Here is a 17,589-nt window from a genome sequence, read left to right as displayed (position 1 = left end):
TTGTGGTGATTAGATTAGATCAGTTTTTGAATCGTTGCTCCTGAATAAAGAAATACAGATTTTCTGCTCAGCCGTGTGTCCCTAAGTCTCTGTCTACCGCCGCGAAGCTAGCCCAGCCTACTGGAGCCCCGAACTCTGACGACAGGAAAAAAATGACATTTTGAAGTAGTAACAGGTGTGGCTGTGACTTAGAAAGAAAGAAAAGGCAGAACCCTAGAACAGATGGATACACACACACACACACACACACACACACACACACACACACATATGGAGACAGAGAGAGAGAGAAGAGACAGATAGTTATAGAAATAATAGTCAACCCATATCTGTGACCTTGGGAGAACCACTGCAGTTTCCGATGGAGGTAATGGGGACACAGAACGCTGGTGGTGGGGACAGTGTGGAATTAACACCCTGTTATCTTATGGTTTTGTTAAATCATTAATTTTAAAAACAAAGGTAAAGAGATAAAGAGTGAGCCTGGAGTATGAGGAGGCTCGGAGAAACGGGAGTGGACGGATGCTAGTGGACAGGAGTTTGAGCTCCTCATGCAGCAAACACTGCACTGGGAGGAAGGAACTGAGTGAGACAGAGGAGTGCAAGGTGCCCCAGGCCCCCACCCAGGGTCCTAGACTGTCTGGGGTCCTCTTCCTGAGCTGTGACGACACCCCACACCCCCTGATGCCACCTCCTGGCATTCCATGTGCTGGGGAGTGAGCGGGGATTACTGAGGCAGCTGCAGACAGGCCCAGCGCTGAGGAAGCAGGGGTGGAGGACACTCAGAGGAGGCTGGGGCAGGAGAGGGGCTGCTCAGGGGCCTGAGTGCTCCCCAAGGACCAGCCTCCATCTGCTGTGCTAGGACACCCTCAACAATGAGACCCACAACTGTGAGCACCCAGCGGGCTCCTCTCTCTCTCCACAGGCTGAGGAACAGGGGGCAGGAGCCCACTGCCACCACAGAGTGAGTGTCCCTCGGCAGATGGCGACAGGGGCCAGCGCTGACCCCACACACGGCAGCCAGAGCCCCACCAAGGAAGGCCGCTCAGTGTGTCCCCAGCTCATGTCACTGGGGAGCCAGGAAGTGAGGAGGGGAGTCAGGGCACCAGGGCCAAGGGCTCGATTGGCAGCAAGAGAGAGGCTCTGGGCTGCTGGGAGAAGGTGTCTCCACACCTGTGTGGGCTCAGCAGGACTCAGGGGAGTCCCAGGAAGCTTCCCTTGGGGCTCCCAGTTCCGAGGACAGTGAGGGGGGAGCCCCAGACCTGCCGGTTACTCGCTGTGCTTTCAGGGGAGAGCTGATGCCCCTGCCTCTCCCTGTGTCAGCTGTGAGGTGGTGAGACACCCATGGCACCCAGTCCAGGGGCTGGTCCCCGAGAGCAGCCCAAGACGGTGCCTGGCACACGGAAGTGGTCAGAGGTGTGGGTTATTCATCCTGTTCAGGACCCTACGACTGCCTACTGGCGGCATCAGAGGACTGAATCAAAGCAGAGCTTCCTGGAAGACAAAACCTAAGAACGCGTAACAGTGGAGAATCCACCGTCAGAGTCCCTGCAGGTGCCAAGGATGTCCCCAACCACAAGTGACAACCTGCCAACACTGTCTCAGGCCAGAATTCTCCCCTCTTCTTCCTGAACGCGCGATCCCACACCAACCTCTGGTGACATGACCTCTGACGCTCTTTGTTCTCCACAGTTCTAGCATTTCTTCTCCTGCAGGTGCTCACCCACTTGGAGGCCGTATCCCAGGACACAGAGACGGGATTTCCCTTGCAGCTGTTCCTATCTGGACAAGATGTAGTATCGATTTCTGAAAGACACAGGTAATAGAAAAAAAACCAGTTAAAAAGGAAGGGCGGGGTCACCTTCCCAGGCTCCTCCAGCAGGGGCGCTGTGTCACAAGAGGAAGGATGATGGAGAATGAGGGACACACCTGGGTCTGTTTACCTGATGCTTCCCTGACCCCTGCTTAATCCTCACCTGACCCTGCAGGCCCCAGGCAGGAACCCAGACAGGGAAAAAAGTGGAAAAATCCTCACCTGACCCTGCAGGCCCCAGTCAGCTATGAACCCCTGCTTTGGGAGATGACAGAGCCAGCTGCCACCACCACCCCAGGTCTACCAGAAGCCGCACCCCTCCAGAAGTCCACTGCTTCCCGCTAGCTCCCGCCTGTCGACTCGTCTCTCTCTGCCCTCCCTCAGCGCCCACACCCTGGGTGCTGGTGTCTCTCACTCTCTCCACATTTGCGTCCTTCTGAGAGACTCTGCCCAGGAGAGAGAGTGGGCGTGCTTTGAGCTTGCTCCTGCCAAGCAGGTCAGCTTAATGCACAAGCCTGTGCCTTTTTATTTCCCTTTATTGAGTTGTGACTGATAAATCAATTTGTAAAGCATTTATACTGGGGGCCAGGTGGTGGCAAAGCTGGTTAAGTGTACACATTACAGTGCACAAGGACCCAGGTTCAATCCCTAGTTCCCACCTGCAGGGGGGAAAGCTTTGTGAGTGGTGAAGTAGGGCCGAAGGTGTCTGTTTCTCTCCCCTCTCAATTTCTCCCTGTCTTTATTCAACAATAAATAAAGATGTTTTAAAAATGAAGTCAGCTTCTTCACCTCATCTTAGATGGTACTTAAAGGAATTCTGTGAAGTGAGATCAGTCAGAAAGAGAAGGATGAAAATGCGATGCTCTCACTCATGAGTAGAAGTGGAAAAATCAGAATGGAATGGGAAACACCGAGCAGAATGTGCACTGGGTTTGGGCTCTTGCACCAAAGCAAAGAACTCTGGGGTGAGAGGGGGTGGGGGGCTTTCAGGTCCTGGAGCCTGATGGTGGAGGAGGATCTAGGGTGGGGTGAGACTGTTTTTTTTTTTTCTACTTTCTGCAGAAAGTAGAAATTTTACACAATAATCAATGACTGTATTTAGTGTAAACAACTAACCCCATCCCCATAAAATAAAATCAAAATAAAGACCTATCCCCTTAGCAAATTTCTGTGACACCATCCAGCGTGAGCAAGTGAAGTGTCTGAGTCAGAGAGGAGACCCCCAGTTCTCACTCATCTGGTTTCAGCACCGAAACCTCTCATGTCTCATTCCACTGCTCCAGCTCCAACACGTTCATTTTAATTTTTAAATATTTTTATTTATTTATTATTGGACAGAGACAGAAAGAAATTGAGGGGCATATAGAGCAGGAAAGAGAGAGAATGAGATGCTTGCAATTCTACTTCATCATTCATGAAGCTTTCTCCTTCAGGTGGGGATCAGGGATTTGATCCTGGGTCCTTGCATGCTGTAATGTGTACTCTTTTTTAAAAATAAATACTTATTTATTCATTTATTTCCTTTTGTTGCCCTTGTTGTTTTATTATTGTAGTTATTATTATTATTGTCATTGTTAGGACAGAGAGAAATGGAGAGAGGAGGGGTGCAGGCATGTAATGGGGATGTGGTGGAGCCTGGCAGGGCTTGACCTGAGAGGTGAGTCCATCCCGGTAAGTCTCTCCCTCTAAGGAGGGGTTGAGCAAAAAAGGAGGGGACACATAACCCTCAAAAGGTTGGCAGCCATGTAAGTCTTCCCTCCCCCACAAAAAACATCCTGCATCTTCCAGATGGAGCCCGGCATTAAATTAAATCTGTTCCACCCTACTATGTCCGTCCCTTTATTATCTACATATCAATCTTCTGCTTTGTCTTACAAATGACTAAAGGTCTCCTTCCTAATTTCCCCCAGGGTATTGCTAATCCTGCCAGTTGAACCCCTAGCAACAGTTGCTGGGGAGGCCCATACCATTCCCGGCCCCTTTTGCCTTTCTCCGCCCCTTTCCTAACCATGTATGGTATTGCCAAGCCACTTCCATTTCTGTTGTCTCTTCTGTGTCCCCAGCTGGAGGAGGGCAGCTGTGCAGACCGAGAGGTAGATGCTGGCCATTGCGGTTTGCACCACGTGGCTTAACCAAGTGTGCTAGAGTCCAACTTTGGAGCACTCAGATGAATAAAGATTTGTATTGCCTTGCTGCCACGACCTTAGTTCCTGGGTCATCTCTCTCTCTCTCTCTCTCTCTCTCTCTCTCTCTCTCTCTCTCTCTCACAATGCTAGCCCAACAGAGGGGAAGACAGAGAGGGGAAGAGAAAAACAGACACCTGCAGACCTGCTTCACTGCCTGTGAAGCAACCCCCCTGCAGGTGGGGAGACAGGGGCTCGAACCAGGATCCTTAGGCCGGTCCTTGCACTTTGCGCCACCTGTGCTTAACCCGCTGCTCTACCACCTGATTCCCTTGTAATGTGTATTCTTAACCAGGTATGCCACCGCTTGGCCCCATCCACAACTCATTCATTCTATTTGAGACAGAGTCACACACACACACACACACACACACACACACACACACACACACAGAGAGAGAGACAGAGATAGAGAGAGACTACATAACTGGAACTCCTCCCAGCTCTGTGGTGTTCATACCACCAAAGGAGTGTGCTTTTCTTGACCTGCCTGCTTTGCCCAGGCCTTATTCATCTCCTAACTGACAGAATTTATGCCCTGTCATGGCCTCTCCTCTCTCCCCACCCCAGCCCCTGCCAACCACTGACTGCCATCAGGCCCTCTCTGGGAAAGGGGCTTGGAAACTGAGGGGTGGACGGAGGACGCCCACAGCACTTCTCTCCCACCCCTCCACTCCTCTCAGTGACACCCAAGTGTGTGCCTAGTAAGAGGAAATCGTTTGTGTAACTGGGGATGGTGCCACTCTCGAAGAAAGAAGCTGCTATATGCTTTATTTTAAATGGTTTTGAGTCAAAAATAGAAAAGAGTAAAAGGTGGGGGATGATAGCATACTGGTTATGCCAAGAGACTCTCCCACGTGAGGCTTCAAGGTTCTAAGTTCAATGCCCTGCACTATCATAAGCCAGAGCTCAGCAGGGTTCTGGTGGTGGGGGGAGATGAGAGAGAGAGAGAATAGAATGTAACAGAATCCACAGGAAAAGTAGAAGGGGGCCAGGTGATGGTGCATATATTTTAAAAAATATTTATTTCTTTTCCCTTTTTCCTTGTTTATTGTTGTTGTGGTTACTATTATTGTTGTTATTGATGTCATCATTGTTGGATAGGACAGAGAGAAATGGAGAGAGGAGGGGAAGACAGAGAGGGGGACAGAAAGATAGACACCTGCAGACCTACTTCACTGCTTGTGAGGCGACTCCCTACAGGTGGGGAGCCAGGGGTTCAAACCAGGATCCTTATGCCGATCCTTGAGTTTTGCTCCATGTGCGCTTAACCCTCTGCACTACTGCCCGCCCCACGATGGTGCATATGTGATCCTGTGTGAGAACCTGAGCTCAAGAGCCTTTTTTGGGGGGCTGGGCATAACCACCAGGTTAAGTGCACATGGCTTAAAGCACAAGGACCCGAGCAAGGATCCCGGTTCAAGTCCCCGGCCCCACACCTGCAGGGTGAAGCAGGCCTGCAGGTGTCTCTCTTTCTCTCCCCCTCTATCATCCCTCCCTCTTTCAATTTTTCTCTATCCAATCCAATAAAAAAATGGGAACATGGGGGGTCGGGCGGTAGCGCAGTGGGTTAAGTGCATGTGGGGCGAAGCTCAAGGACCGGCGTGAGGATCCCGGTTCGAGCCCCCGGCTCCTCACCTGCAGGGGAGTCGCTTCACAGGCGGTGAAGCAGGTCTGCAGGTGTCTGTCTTTCTCTCCCCCTCTCTGTCTTCCCCTCCTCTCTTCATTTCTCTCTGTCCTATCCAACAACGACGACGTCAACAACAATAATAACTACAACAACAATAAAAACAAGGGCAACAAAAGGGAAAATAAATACTAATAAATATATATCGAAAAATGGCTGCCAGGAGCACCTCCATACTGCTAATATTGAGCCCCAGAGATAATCCTGGAGGCAAAAAAAACAAAAAGCTTTTTCTTACCTGCAGCGGGGAAGCTTCCTGAACAGCGGAGTGGTGTTGCATCTCTTTCTCCCTCTCATCCCCCTCCCCCTTTTCTCTCCCTCCCTTCCCTCCTTTATCTAAAGAAAAATTTTAAAAGGCTGCCAGGAGCAGAGTTGTTGCTGTGTAGGCACCCAGCCCCTGACTGTGAGGTGCTCTGGGTCTTTCTGAGAAACATGAAATGGGGACCCGTGGGTGTTGCACCCCTGGAGCAGACGTCACCGTGCGCAGGAGCCTGGGATCAAGCCTCGGGCCCCAGCTGCAAGAGAGAAGCCTCGCCAGCACTGAAGCAGGGCTGCTGGTATCACTCTTTCTCTCTTCCTCTCTCTCTCTCTCTTTCCTCTCGATCTCTCTCTCTCTCTGTCTCTATCCAAAATAAATACAGAAAAATCTTTTTTAAAAGGATTCTAAAATAACAGCAAAGACACACTGGAGCTTGAGGCACAAAGACCACAGCTTCCCGTGGAGCGAGGACTCGTTTTCTGGGCTGCTCCGGGCTTGTCCTGTTCTGAAGTCCTGGGTCCTGACGCGGCCCTTACAGAAAGCACAACACCAGCATCTGCGAGGAGGCTCCAGCCACCCCCAGAAGGTGGGGTTTGGGGGTCAGGGAGAGCCCCCCCACACACACACACACACAGTCTGAAGCAGCTTCTCCAGAGACACTGAGCTGGCCTGCAGATGCTCTGTGACCTCAGGCTGCCTGCGTGGTCACGGGGCTGCAGGCGGCGTCAGGGTGGGGACCTGGGGCTCCCCCTCTCCCCATGATGCTTCCAGGACCCAGGCTGAGCTCACGGCTGCTTCACCCCAAGTGTCCCCCTCACCCCAGGTACCCCAAGCCTCACCGGGAGAGCCTTTTTCTCCACACCAGGTGAGGCCGTCCGCCAGGTGCCCCAGCAGCATGTTCTCCAGAGTCAACAGGCCTTTCTTCTGGGAATACTGTTGTTTCTCCCCCTTTGTGTTGCTCCAGAGAAGAGCCTTAGACAGAATAAACACACTTGTTAGCGGCATCAATGGAGCTGTACAAAAAAAAAAAAAAAAATCCACATCTAAAAAAATTAATAATAAACTCTTTCATTTTGTGACCTGGCAGTTCTATTTTTTCCCTTTTTTTATTGGGGCATTAATTTTACGGTTGACGATAAAATACAGTATTTGGTACTTGTGTAACATTTCTCAGTTTTCCATATAACACTCTACCCTCCCCTCCAGGTTCTCCTCCGCCATTATGTTCCCAGGAACTGAACCTTGCCCACCTCCCAGAGTCTTACTTTGGTGCAATACACCAACTCCAGTCCAAGTTCTGCTTAGTGCTTTCCCTTCTGATCTTGTTTTTCAACTTCTTTTTTTAAATATATATATATATATATATATATATATTTTTTTTTTTAAATCACCTAAGAAGTTACCCTTTTTAAAAAAATTTTATTTATTTATTCCCTTTTGTTGCCCTTGTTCTTTTATTGTTGTAGTTATTATTGATATCGTTGTTGTTGGATAGGACAGAGAGAAATGGAGAGAGGAGGGGAAGACAGAAGGGGAGAGAAAGAGAGACACCTGCAGACTTGCTTCACCGCCTGTGAAGGGACCTGCCTGCAGGTGGGGAGCCGGGGGCTTGAACCGGGATCCTGACGCCAGTCCTTGAGCTTAGCGCAACCTGCGCTTAACCTGCTGCACTACAGCCCGACTCCTGTTTTTCAACTTCTGTGCATAAGTGAGATCATCCCATATTCAACCTTCTGTTTCTGACTTATCTCACTGAACAAGATAGTTTTTTTTTAATTTTATTTATTTTCTCTTTTGTTGCCCTTGTTGTTGTTTTATTGTTGTTGTAGGTATTATTGTTGTTGTTATTGATGTCGTCGTTGTTGGATAGGACAGAGAGAAATGGAGAGAGGAGGGAAAGACAGAGAGGGGGAGAGGAAGACAGACTCCTGCAGACCTGCTTCACTGCCTGTGAAGTGACCCCCCTGCAGGTGGGGAGCCAGGGGCTCGAACCAGGATCCTTAGCCAGTCCCTGCGCTTTGCGCCACGTGCACTCAACCTGCTGCACTATCCCCCAACTCTCAGCATGATAGTTTTGAGCTCCATCCAAGATGGGGTAAAGAAAGTGAATTCACGATTTTTAATAGCTGAGTAGTATTCCACTATGGAGTCCAGTTTCTTGGGGTGAATGACTCTGAAAATTTCCAGTAGTTCTATTTTATCTACTTCTTCATTTAGCTCCCTCGTTTCTTTATTGATTTTCTGCCTGATGGCCTCTCAAGTTGAGAAAGTGAAGTGTTGAAGCCCTGTACTATTACTGTGTTCCTGTTAATATATTCCTGTAGCTCTTCTCTTTCAGTAGATGTTTGATGTATATAGATGGCCTATCATTGGGTATATAGATATTAATAATTGTTACATCCTCTTGATTGACTGACCCTCTGAGCATTAAGTAATGCCGGGGGCCAGCCCCAGCAGGTGATTAGGGTAACCTGATGGAGGAGGGGTGTCGGCGAAGAATGAGGAAGAATGAGAGACGAGTGAGTTGATGCTCAGTCAAGCTCAAGCAGATGTCTCTGTCATACTTAAGCAGAACTTTATTTTTATAGTCTTATAAGGCTTAGATCATTAAAACAAAAATCACGGGGGGCGGGTGGTGGCACAGTGGGTTAAGCGCACGTGGCGCAAAGCACTAGGACCCGCATGTGGCGCAAAGCACAAGGACCGGCATAAGGATCCCGGTTCGAGCCCCCAGATCCCCACCTGCAGGGGAGTCACTTCACAAGCGGTGAAGCAGGTCTGCAGGTGTCTGTCTTTCTCTCCCCCTCTCTGTCTTCCCCTCCTCTCTCCATTTCTCTCTGTCCTATCCAATAACAAACAACATCAACAATGGCAATAATAATAACCACAACTAGGCTACAACAACAAGGGCAACAAAAGGAGGGAAAATGGCCCCCAGGAGCTGTGGATTCATGGTGCAGGCACTGAGCCCAGCAATAATCCTGGAGGAAAAAAAAAAAAACCAAAAATCACCAAGGTATAGATTATTAATACAAAAATCAGCAAGGCTTTGGTCACTAATACATAAATCACCAAGGCTTTGATTATTAAAACAAAAATCACCAAGGAAGAACAGCACAGGTAGGGAACACCTCCTGCTATGTGGAACATTCACATTCCAAGGGCACTTTTCTCCCTAGAGATCACTTCACAGTTTCTTTCTTTCTTTTTTTAAAAATTTTTAAAAAATATTTATTTATTTCCTTTTGTTGCCCTTGTTTTATTGCTGTAGTTCTTATTGTTGTTGGTGTTGTTGCTAGATAGGACAGAGAGAAATGGAGAGAGGAGGGGAAGAAAGAGAGCGGGAGAAAAAGATAGACACCTGTAGACCTGCTTCACCACTTGTGAAGCGACTCCCCTACAGGTGGGGAACCTGGGGCTCAAACCGGATCCTTCGCTGGTCCTTGAGCTTTGTGCCATGTGTGCTTAACCTGCTGTGCTACTACCCGACTCCCCACATAACAGTTTCTATGTCTTTTGTTATTCCTGTACCTGTGTGCTAGGCAGATGTCCTATTGATTAAGATTAATATTCTACCTCTGTGTTTATGCCATGCTCTTGCCCCTATGCATCAGAAGCTGTGGTTCATAGAAAGTTCAAGCTTGTTATGTTTCTATGGGCCTTAAGCAAATTGAGCGGCCCATTTTTCATAAAATCTGTTCCATTGTTTGATCAAGAAGTTTTGTTTTGTTTCTTACAGAGAAGGCACCAAGGTGGTGCTGACCTGGCCAGTCTCTTCATAAAGTTCAGCTCTCTAGCTGGAATCCATCTTTCTTGTGTGCTCATTATGTGACCTAGGTTCTTGTGCGCTATTCCTGCATAAGGAAGTGGGAGCATAGTGATGGGTGGTAGATTATAAGGCCCATTATATCTAGGCAAGTACCAGAATTTTCCATTTATTAATTATGCTATGTAGGTGGCCCCTCCACTGTGGGAACCACCAATCTTTCTCTATATTTCAGAATTAGAAACTTCTTCAAGGAAGTTCATCTATGCTGATGACATCTGCTGTGCAACTCAGGCATCCAAGTTCGACATCCTCGAGAAAACACTCATGAAAGACATGTCTCTGATATCTGATTACTGTAAAAAATGGCGACTAATCCCTAGCACTGCAAAAACGGTATCATCTGTTTTCCATCTACACCATGCCTCGGCCTCGCGTGAGCTTAATGTGCAGCTTGGCGGTACGAGAATCCGGCATGAAGCCCAGCCAGTCTGTCTTGGCGTTACTCTCGATCGCACTCTGTTATTTCACGAACATCTCATAAAAACTGCAGCAAAGGTGGGCGCGAGGAGTAACATCATTGCAAGACTGGCCAGCTCCTCATGGGGCGCGAGCACTTCCACACTACGATCATCCTCTCTGGCATTATGCTATTCCACTGCAGAATACTGTGCCCCAGGATGGTTCTGTAGCCCCCATGTCCACTTGGTCGATTCCAAATTATATTCCTCCACAAGGATCATTTCTGGAACCATCCATTCCACCCCGGTTCCATGGCTGCCAGTTCTTAGCAACATCGCCCCGCCAGATATTCGTCGGGATGCGGCATCATCTAAGTTCATTTCCCATGTCTACGCTCGACCGGACCTGCCAATATACGTGGATATCTTCGCCCACCCTGTTCAACGCTTGACGTCTCGTCACCCAATCTGGTCCCCTATGCCTACACTGAACTTCTCTGTTCCAGTCTCTTGGAAACAGAGCTGGCAGTCAGCTGAGGTAAAGAACAAACACCTCATCACAGACCCCTGCAAGCGTCAACCCGGCTTTGACCTAGCACATTATGATTGGGCCCTCCTCAATGGCTATCGAACAGGCCATGGCCGGTGTGCCGCTATGTTCCATCGCTGGGGAGCCAGAGACGACCCGAACTGCCCCTGCGGCTACAGACAGACTATGACCCACATAGTCAACGACTGCCACCTCTCCAGATTCAAAGGAGGTCTCGAAACTTTACATCAGGCTCAACCTGATGCTGTTGACTGGCTACAGAAGAAGGGCAAACGCTAGAAGAAGAAGAAGTGATGTGATTGTTTATATAGGAGACCTTTCAGAACTTCTTGCAGGGCAGGCTTGGTGATAGTTGATTTCTTCAACTGTTGCTAGTTTGATAAGGGTTTTATGCTTCTATCTAGTCTTAATGACAGTCTAGCAGGATACAATAATCTTAGTTGAAAGCCTTTCTCATTGAGCACTTGATAGATATCTTGCCATTCTCTACTGGCCTGTAGTGTTTGTATGGAGAAGTCTGCTGCTAATCTTATGGGTTTTCCTCTGTAGGTGACTCTTTGTTTTTCTCTTGCAGCTGTCAGGATCCTTTCTTTATCCTTATTCCTTTTCGTTCTACATATGATGTGTCTTGGTGTCTTTAAGTCTGGGTTAATTCAGTTTGGGACTCTCTGGATTTCTTGAAACGTTACGTCTTTTATCTTGTCTAAAGTAGGGAAGTAAGTTCTCAGCTATTATGTACTGAAGAAGGCTTTCTCCCCCCCACCCCCTTCATTCTCTGGTGAGCCAATAATTCCTATATTACTTCTTTTGTAGTTGTCCCTTACGTCTCTGTTGTTGTTTTCAGTATTTCATAATTTCTTTTTCTATTTCTCTTACTTCTTTCTTAGTTTTCTCTAATATATCATCAATCTTGCTAATTCTGTTTTCTGCCTCCATTACTCTCTTCTCTCTCTTCTATTGTTCTCTGTAGCTCAGCTATTCTGTTACCCTGTTCTGATACGGTATTAGCTTGTTCAGCTAGTTGTGCTCGTAGCTCAGCTGTTTCAGCTTTCAGCTCTCTGATTTCCTTGAGATAACGTTTTCTTTCAGAGTCTCATTTGTTGTTTCCCCATTTCTGATGATATTACTTTCAAAACGTTTCCTCACTCTTGTAATTATTACACAGATTAGTGTTTGGATATTGTTCTCATTCTTATATGCTTCTACCTTCTGGGGACTTTTATCTGGGCTTTTGTATTAGTTCATTTCTCCAATGTTTCTTCTCAGTTTAACCATTATATTTGGTGTGCTATGATGTCCCTCCCTCACTGCTTTTCAATCCACTGATCACACTTGCCTGGATTGACTTGCGTCTAAATAAAGTACTTAAGAGTCCACAGTTGTGAATCTTGACAGTTGTTTCAGTGCTGTCTCAATCCCTGAAGTGAAGCACAGTGACTTCAAAGCTTCCTGTGTTGTGGTGGTCCTTATCATCCCTGTAGGCTATGGGAGACTGAGGGCTTTTAACCAGAAGTAGATTTTTTAGCTTAATCACTCACTTGCGACCAAGAGATAAGACAGCACAATGGAGGATAGATAGCACAATGATTATGCAAAGAGACTCCCTTGCTTGAGGGTCCAAAGTCTTGAGGTCAATCCACCAGCCAGAGCTGAGCTGAGAGTGTTTGGTGGCCCTGTGAGTTTCTGAATAAATCCTGGTTGCATTTGATGGGCTCTGAGGTAATTGTTCACCGTTTCTCCTAGTTTATCAGGAGAACAACGTGAGAAGATTTCTGCTATATAGCTCCACCTCCAGACCACCAGGAGTGTAGATGTTCTCCTGAGTCACCCGCCAGTTCTTTCGCATTTCTCTCATGTCAATATTGGGCTTCCTTGATGCTCTTCCCGTGCCTGAGGGGCAACAGCAGTGGAGACTCACAGTTGTAAATTGGTGAGTTTTAGTTGATTTTCTCCTCCCTCCAGCAATCTTGTTGTTGATAAAACTCAGAACATAGGTGGTGCATCAACTGGAAAATTGCCAGACCGGTGCCAGCTGCTCCTGTGTATGGGCTTTTAGGCCCAGGAATCTCCCTTTAAGCCCCTCTCTGTTCATGAGCCACATGTTTTTGCACTCAATGAGGGCTTGGTGGGCTCCTGATCCTAGTCTTCTCTTGTTGAGTCCTCAGGTGATCCTGCCTCATTGTTTTGAGAGCTGGAGTGAGCATATGCACGGCTGTGTGTGTGTGTGTGTGTATGCATGCTAATACACAATTTATCACTGGGGAGTCATACCCTAATCTCAAAATCACTGGTCATCTTTGTCCCTGCAGTGGTCTCCAAAAAGGTGTTCCTTCATGCTTTTTTCTTTTTTAATTAATTGATTGATTGATTGACTGACTGATTGATTTCTTGCCACCAGGGTTATTGCTGGGGCTCAGGGCCAGCACTATGAATCCATGGCTCCTCCTGGCTGTTTTTTAAAAAAATATTTATTTTTTATTTATTCCCTTTTATTGCCCTTGTTTTATTGTTGTAGTTATTATTGTTGTCACTGTTGTTGGATAGGATAGAGAGAAATGGAAAGAAGAGGGCGAAGACAGAGAGGGGGAGAGAAAGATAGACACCTGCAGACCTGTTTCACCACCTGTGAGACAACTCCCCTGCAGGTGGGGAGCCAGGGCTCGAACTGGGATCCTTACGCTGGTCCTTGTGCTTTGCGCCACCTGCGCTTAACCCGCTATGCTACAGCCCGACTCCCATGGCAGTTTTTTTTAAATTATTTTTATTAGGACAGAGAGAAATTGAGAGAGAATGGGTTGATAGAAAGAGGAGAGAGAAAGAGAGACACCTGTAGACCTGTTTCATAGCTAGTGTAATGGACCCCTGCAGGTGGAAAGTCAGGGGGCTTGAACCCAGGTCTTTGTGCTTGGTAATATGTGCACTTAATCAGGTGTGCCAACTCCAAGTCCCCCTTTATTCTTTATAATTATTACTAATGATTCACAAAATTATAAAATAACAGGGGTATAATTCCACACTGTTCCCACCATAAGAGCTCTGTGTTCCCTTTCCCTTCATTGGAAACTGCAGTGATTCTCCCAAGGTCACAGAGATGGGTTGACTATAATTTCTACTATCTGTTTTTTTATAATAATGTTCTTTTAATTATTATATTTTAATTTACTTTTTGGATAGAGACAGCCAGAAATCAAAAGGAAAATGGGTGATAGAGAAGGAGATAGACAGAGAGACATCTGCAGCCCTGCTTCACTACTTGCAAGGCTTTCCCCCTGCAAGTGGGGACCAGGGGCTTGAACCCAGCTCCTTGTACCTTGTAACATGTGCACTCAACCAGGTTCACCACCTCCCAGCCCCTAACTATCTATTTTTATATATATTTTCCCATTTTCTTTCTGTGTTCCTGCCTGCTCTTCCCTCCTAAGTCGCACCTACACCTGTTACTACTTCTGAGTGTCCTTCCTTTTCCCCCCTCCTTTTCTCTCTGCAGGTCTTAAAGGAATTGGAATTCAGAGCCCTCTGATCATCTTCCCCTAAAATTTCTACCTCTTTGGGAGTGTGGACCAAAATTATTTGGGGGGCATAGAAGGTGAGAGTTCTGGCTTCTGTAATTGTTTCTCTGCTGGACATGGGGATTAATTTGCAGGTGGATCCACACCCCCAGCCTGTTTCTATCTTTCCCTAGTGGGGCAGGGCTCTAGAGAAGTGAGGTTCCAGGACACATTGGTGAGGTGATCTGCCCAAGGAGTTCAGGATGGAATCATAGTGTGTCTGCAAGCTTCTTGAATCTTAGGAAGTTCCATAAGAGTATGGATCAACCTGTCAACGCCCATGTTCAGCAGGGAAGCAATTACAGAAGCCAGACCTTCCACCTTCTGCATCCCACAATGACCTTGGGTCCATACTCCCAGAGGGATAAAGAATAGGAAAGCTATTAGGGGAGGGGGTGGGATACAGAGTTCTGGTGGTGGGAATTGTGTGGAGTTGTGCCCCTCTGTATCCTATGGTTTTGTCAATTGCTGGCACTTACGTGAGGTGAATTCCAGCAAGGAAGGTAAACGACCGGTTCTCTCTCGCTCCTTCAAGAGACAACGCGAAATAGAGACAAGAGACACTGGGGAGAATTGGGACACTCTCTTTTATTTGGGAGTGGGCTTAGATATATATATATAGAGAGAAAGTTCAACAAAGAACATTTTTCAAATACCTCAGAAATTACAGGTTTCTTAAAGGTCAGCTTGTCCCTATGGTAGGGGGCTGGTCATTTAATTACCCAAAGGCTCGTTTGAGAGGAGAATAGGGGCTAAACCAGTAAAGGCAAGATAGAGAGAAGAAAAGCAAATTAAGGACATCAAAGGGCAGTGTTAGGAGTGTGTGATAAGGTATGTTCTCCTTTGTGATCAGAAGGTGAGATGAACTTTGAGTAAATGAACCTTAAAGCAGGCAGCCATGTGGCCTGCAGTCTTCTTCTAGTGTTTGCCCTTCTTCTGTTAGCAAAGAGAAACTGTGAGATCTCTGTGGGCTTGAGAAGCTAACAAGGCAAGCTTAGTCTGGGAGACTTTTTCCCTCTTGGCTCACCTCGATGACGAGAGAGACTAACAAGCGGGGTGTCTTTCCAGACCTCCATCCAAGGGTGGGAGAGCTCCCCTAAGCTCTGCCAAGCTTTCACATAGTCCCACAGTCAATGTTTCCTTTTTATAAATAAAAAGAAATAAATTAATTTTAAAAAACAAAGAAAGCTCCACAGTCCTGCTTCCTGCAGCAAATCTTCTTAAGTACCCCTTCTAACTAGCCCATCACAAACAAGGAAAACAGAGAGTTTAGTTCAGGGGCTTCCCAAAAGCACAAAAAGCCAGGTTTCACACCACGTTCTGTCCCCACTGGGTCTCTCTGAAGGAAAATGGGTGGGGAGGGTGGGGAGTGGAGGGCTCCTGGCGGCACCTGCCTGAGGACCTGCAGCCCTGCTGCTCCCAGTGTCTGAGCCTGGGCCCCTCAGACTCCCTGTCCATCTGCAGAGGCCAACAGTCCCACTGGGAGGCGCTTCTGGGGTTGGGGGCCACGGGGACAGTGTGGGTGTCCTGTGATGACACAAAGTGACCAGTGTCACCTAGGCAGCTGTTTAGGAAGCTCCTCTGGGCAGCACACGCAGGACCCCCAGCACTGAGGAGGGGAGAAGCCTCAGGGCTTCTGAGAGATGATGGAGACCCAGAGACTGTCCCCTCTCAGCTACTTTAGCATACAAGTGGCATCCGTATCACTGTCTGGCCTCTTACTATCTGTATCTTAGGCCATTAACTGCTCAGCCTGTCACGTTCAAGGTTATTAGCCACGAGCAACTTCCGGTCATGCACACACACCTCCGTTTTGTTCTCATGGTAAAAAGGGGGTGCTGACCTGTGACCCCTCCCACGGGACGACTGGAGATTGAATGCAGACGTGGGAGATCTTTTTCTGCCAAGGGCCATTGGGGTTTGTGTGCCATCCTTCTCGGGCCATGTGAATCCACCAACTCAAAAGCTACCACTTAACATTGCCATGAGGGGCACCCCACATTTATGGGATCTCGAGTCCTGCCTGGCAGGGTAGAACAAATGACTTGGGGTGTCTTGTGTGGCCCGTGGGTCAGATGGTCCCCAGGTCTGAACTAATAAGATGTGGGTCACAGTGCTTCAGAACGAGAGACCAGTGCCAGCTGCTGATATAATGTAGTCTTCCTCTCTCCCCTTCCCTCTCGATTTCTCTCTGTCCCTGTGCAGAATAAACTGAACCCATCACGGGACCCAGGTACCTTGCCATTGGGGACATTTTGGTCCGTGAGCTGCAGCAGAGGTGCATAGTCCCGTTCAGTGATCCCACAGGGGTCCTTGGAAACAAAAGCCCCCTTGAAGGCCTCCACTATCTTTGAGCAGTCTCTGTTCCTGGAAGAGAAGATGCAGAGGGTGAAACAGTCTGTGAACAGCTCAACTCACAAGCATTTCCTGGGTGCTCGAGAGCCAAGGCTACATCCTGTGAGCAGTCACAGGTCAGTGGCTCCTGAGAGTGGGCATGAGGTCACCATCCAGGACTCCCTTCTGGGCTCAGCTCACTGGGCACAGGGCTGCCAGCCCTGCGGGGTCCAGTTGACACCAGACCTGATAGATCACCACCCACCTGAGTTACCCACTCACCTGAGCTCAGGATTCTCAGATGCATCATAGGACTGGCATCTCTTCAAGATAGTCTGCAGAAAGAAACACTGCAAGCCTCTGAACCCCCCGCAGATAAAGAGCAAAACAAAGTGGAGAGCCAAGGCTTTAACGCCCATAGCAGCAGCGCAGCAAGTGATCTGGTCTTCCTGGGTGCTGGCAGCAGTGAGAGCGGAGGAGAGACCTGGCTCAGAACTGCTTCTGCCTGTGGACTTTCACTTTCTCTTGCTTTTTCTCTATTTCTCACCCAAGCTCAGCCCAGCCCAGCCCAGCCCAGCCCAGCCCAACTTGGTGGAGGCTGGGCCAATGGGAATTGAAGGACTGAAAAGACCTCAACAACTAACTGTTTTTTAAAAAATACTTTTATTACATATATGTTTGTTTATTATTGGCTAGAGACAGAGAGAAGTTGAGAAAGGAGGCGGAGGGAGAGAGACAGAGAGACACCTACAGCCCTGCTTCACTGCTTGTGAAGCTTCCCCCCTGCAGGTGGGGACCAGGGCTTTGAACCTGAGTCCTTGTGCACTGTACTTGTTTGCTTAACCAGGTGCACCACCACCTGGCCAGCCAATAGTTTATTTTTAATATATATATATACAATTTATTTATTTTAATGAAAGAGAAAGATACAGAGAGAGAAACACACAGACACACACACACACACACACACACACACACACACCTCTCA

General features: G+C 47.9%; 1 protein-coding gene across 1 annotated transcript; it reads right to left on the bottom strand.

Moving 5' to 3' along the window:
- Positions 1–531: 531 nt before the first annotated feature.
- LOC132537734 (ADP-ribosyl cyclase/cyclic ADP-ribose hydrolase 1-like) lies at positions 532–17,061 on the bottom strand. The gene is made up of 4 exons (XM_060188640.1): positions 16,884–17,061; positions 16,505–16,634; positions 6,782–6,914; positions 532–1,806 (listed from the first exon to the last, which is right to left on the bottom strand). The coding sequence occupies exons 1-4, from the start codon at positions 17,018–17,020 to the stop codon at positions 1,445–1,447; spliced, it is 762 nt and encodes a 253-aa protein (XP_060044623.1). The 5' UTR covers positions 17,021–17,061; the 3' UTR covers positions 532–1,444.
- Between the last annotated feature and the right edge of the window lie 528 nt (positions 17,062–17,589).

This window comes from Erinaceus europaeus, chromosome 3 (assembly GCF_950295315.1).
Source record: "Erinaceus europaeus chromosome 3, mEriEur2.1, whole genome shotgun sequence".
NCBI lineage: Eukaryota > Metazoa > Chordata > Mammalia > Eulipotyphla > Erinaceidae > Erinaceus > Erinaceus europaeus.
The sequence above is the reverse complement of the archived record's forward strand: the minus strand, read 5'-3'. Positions and strand labels throughout refer to the sequence as shown.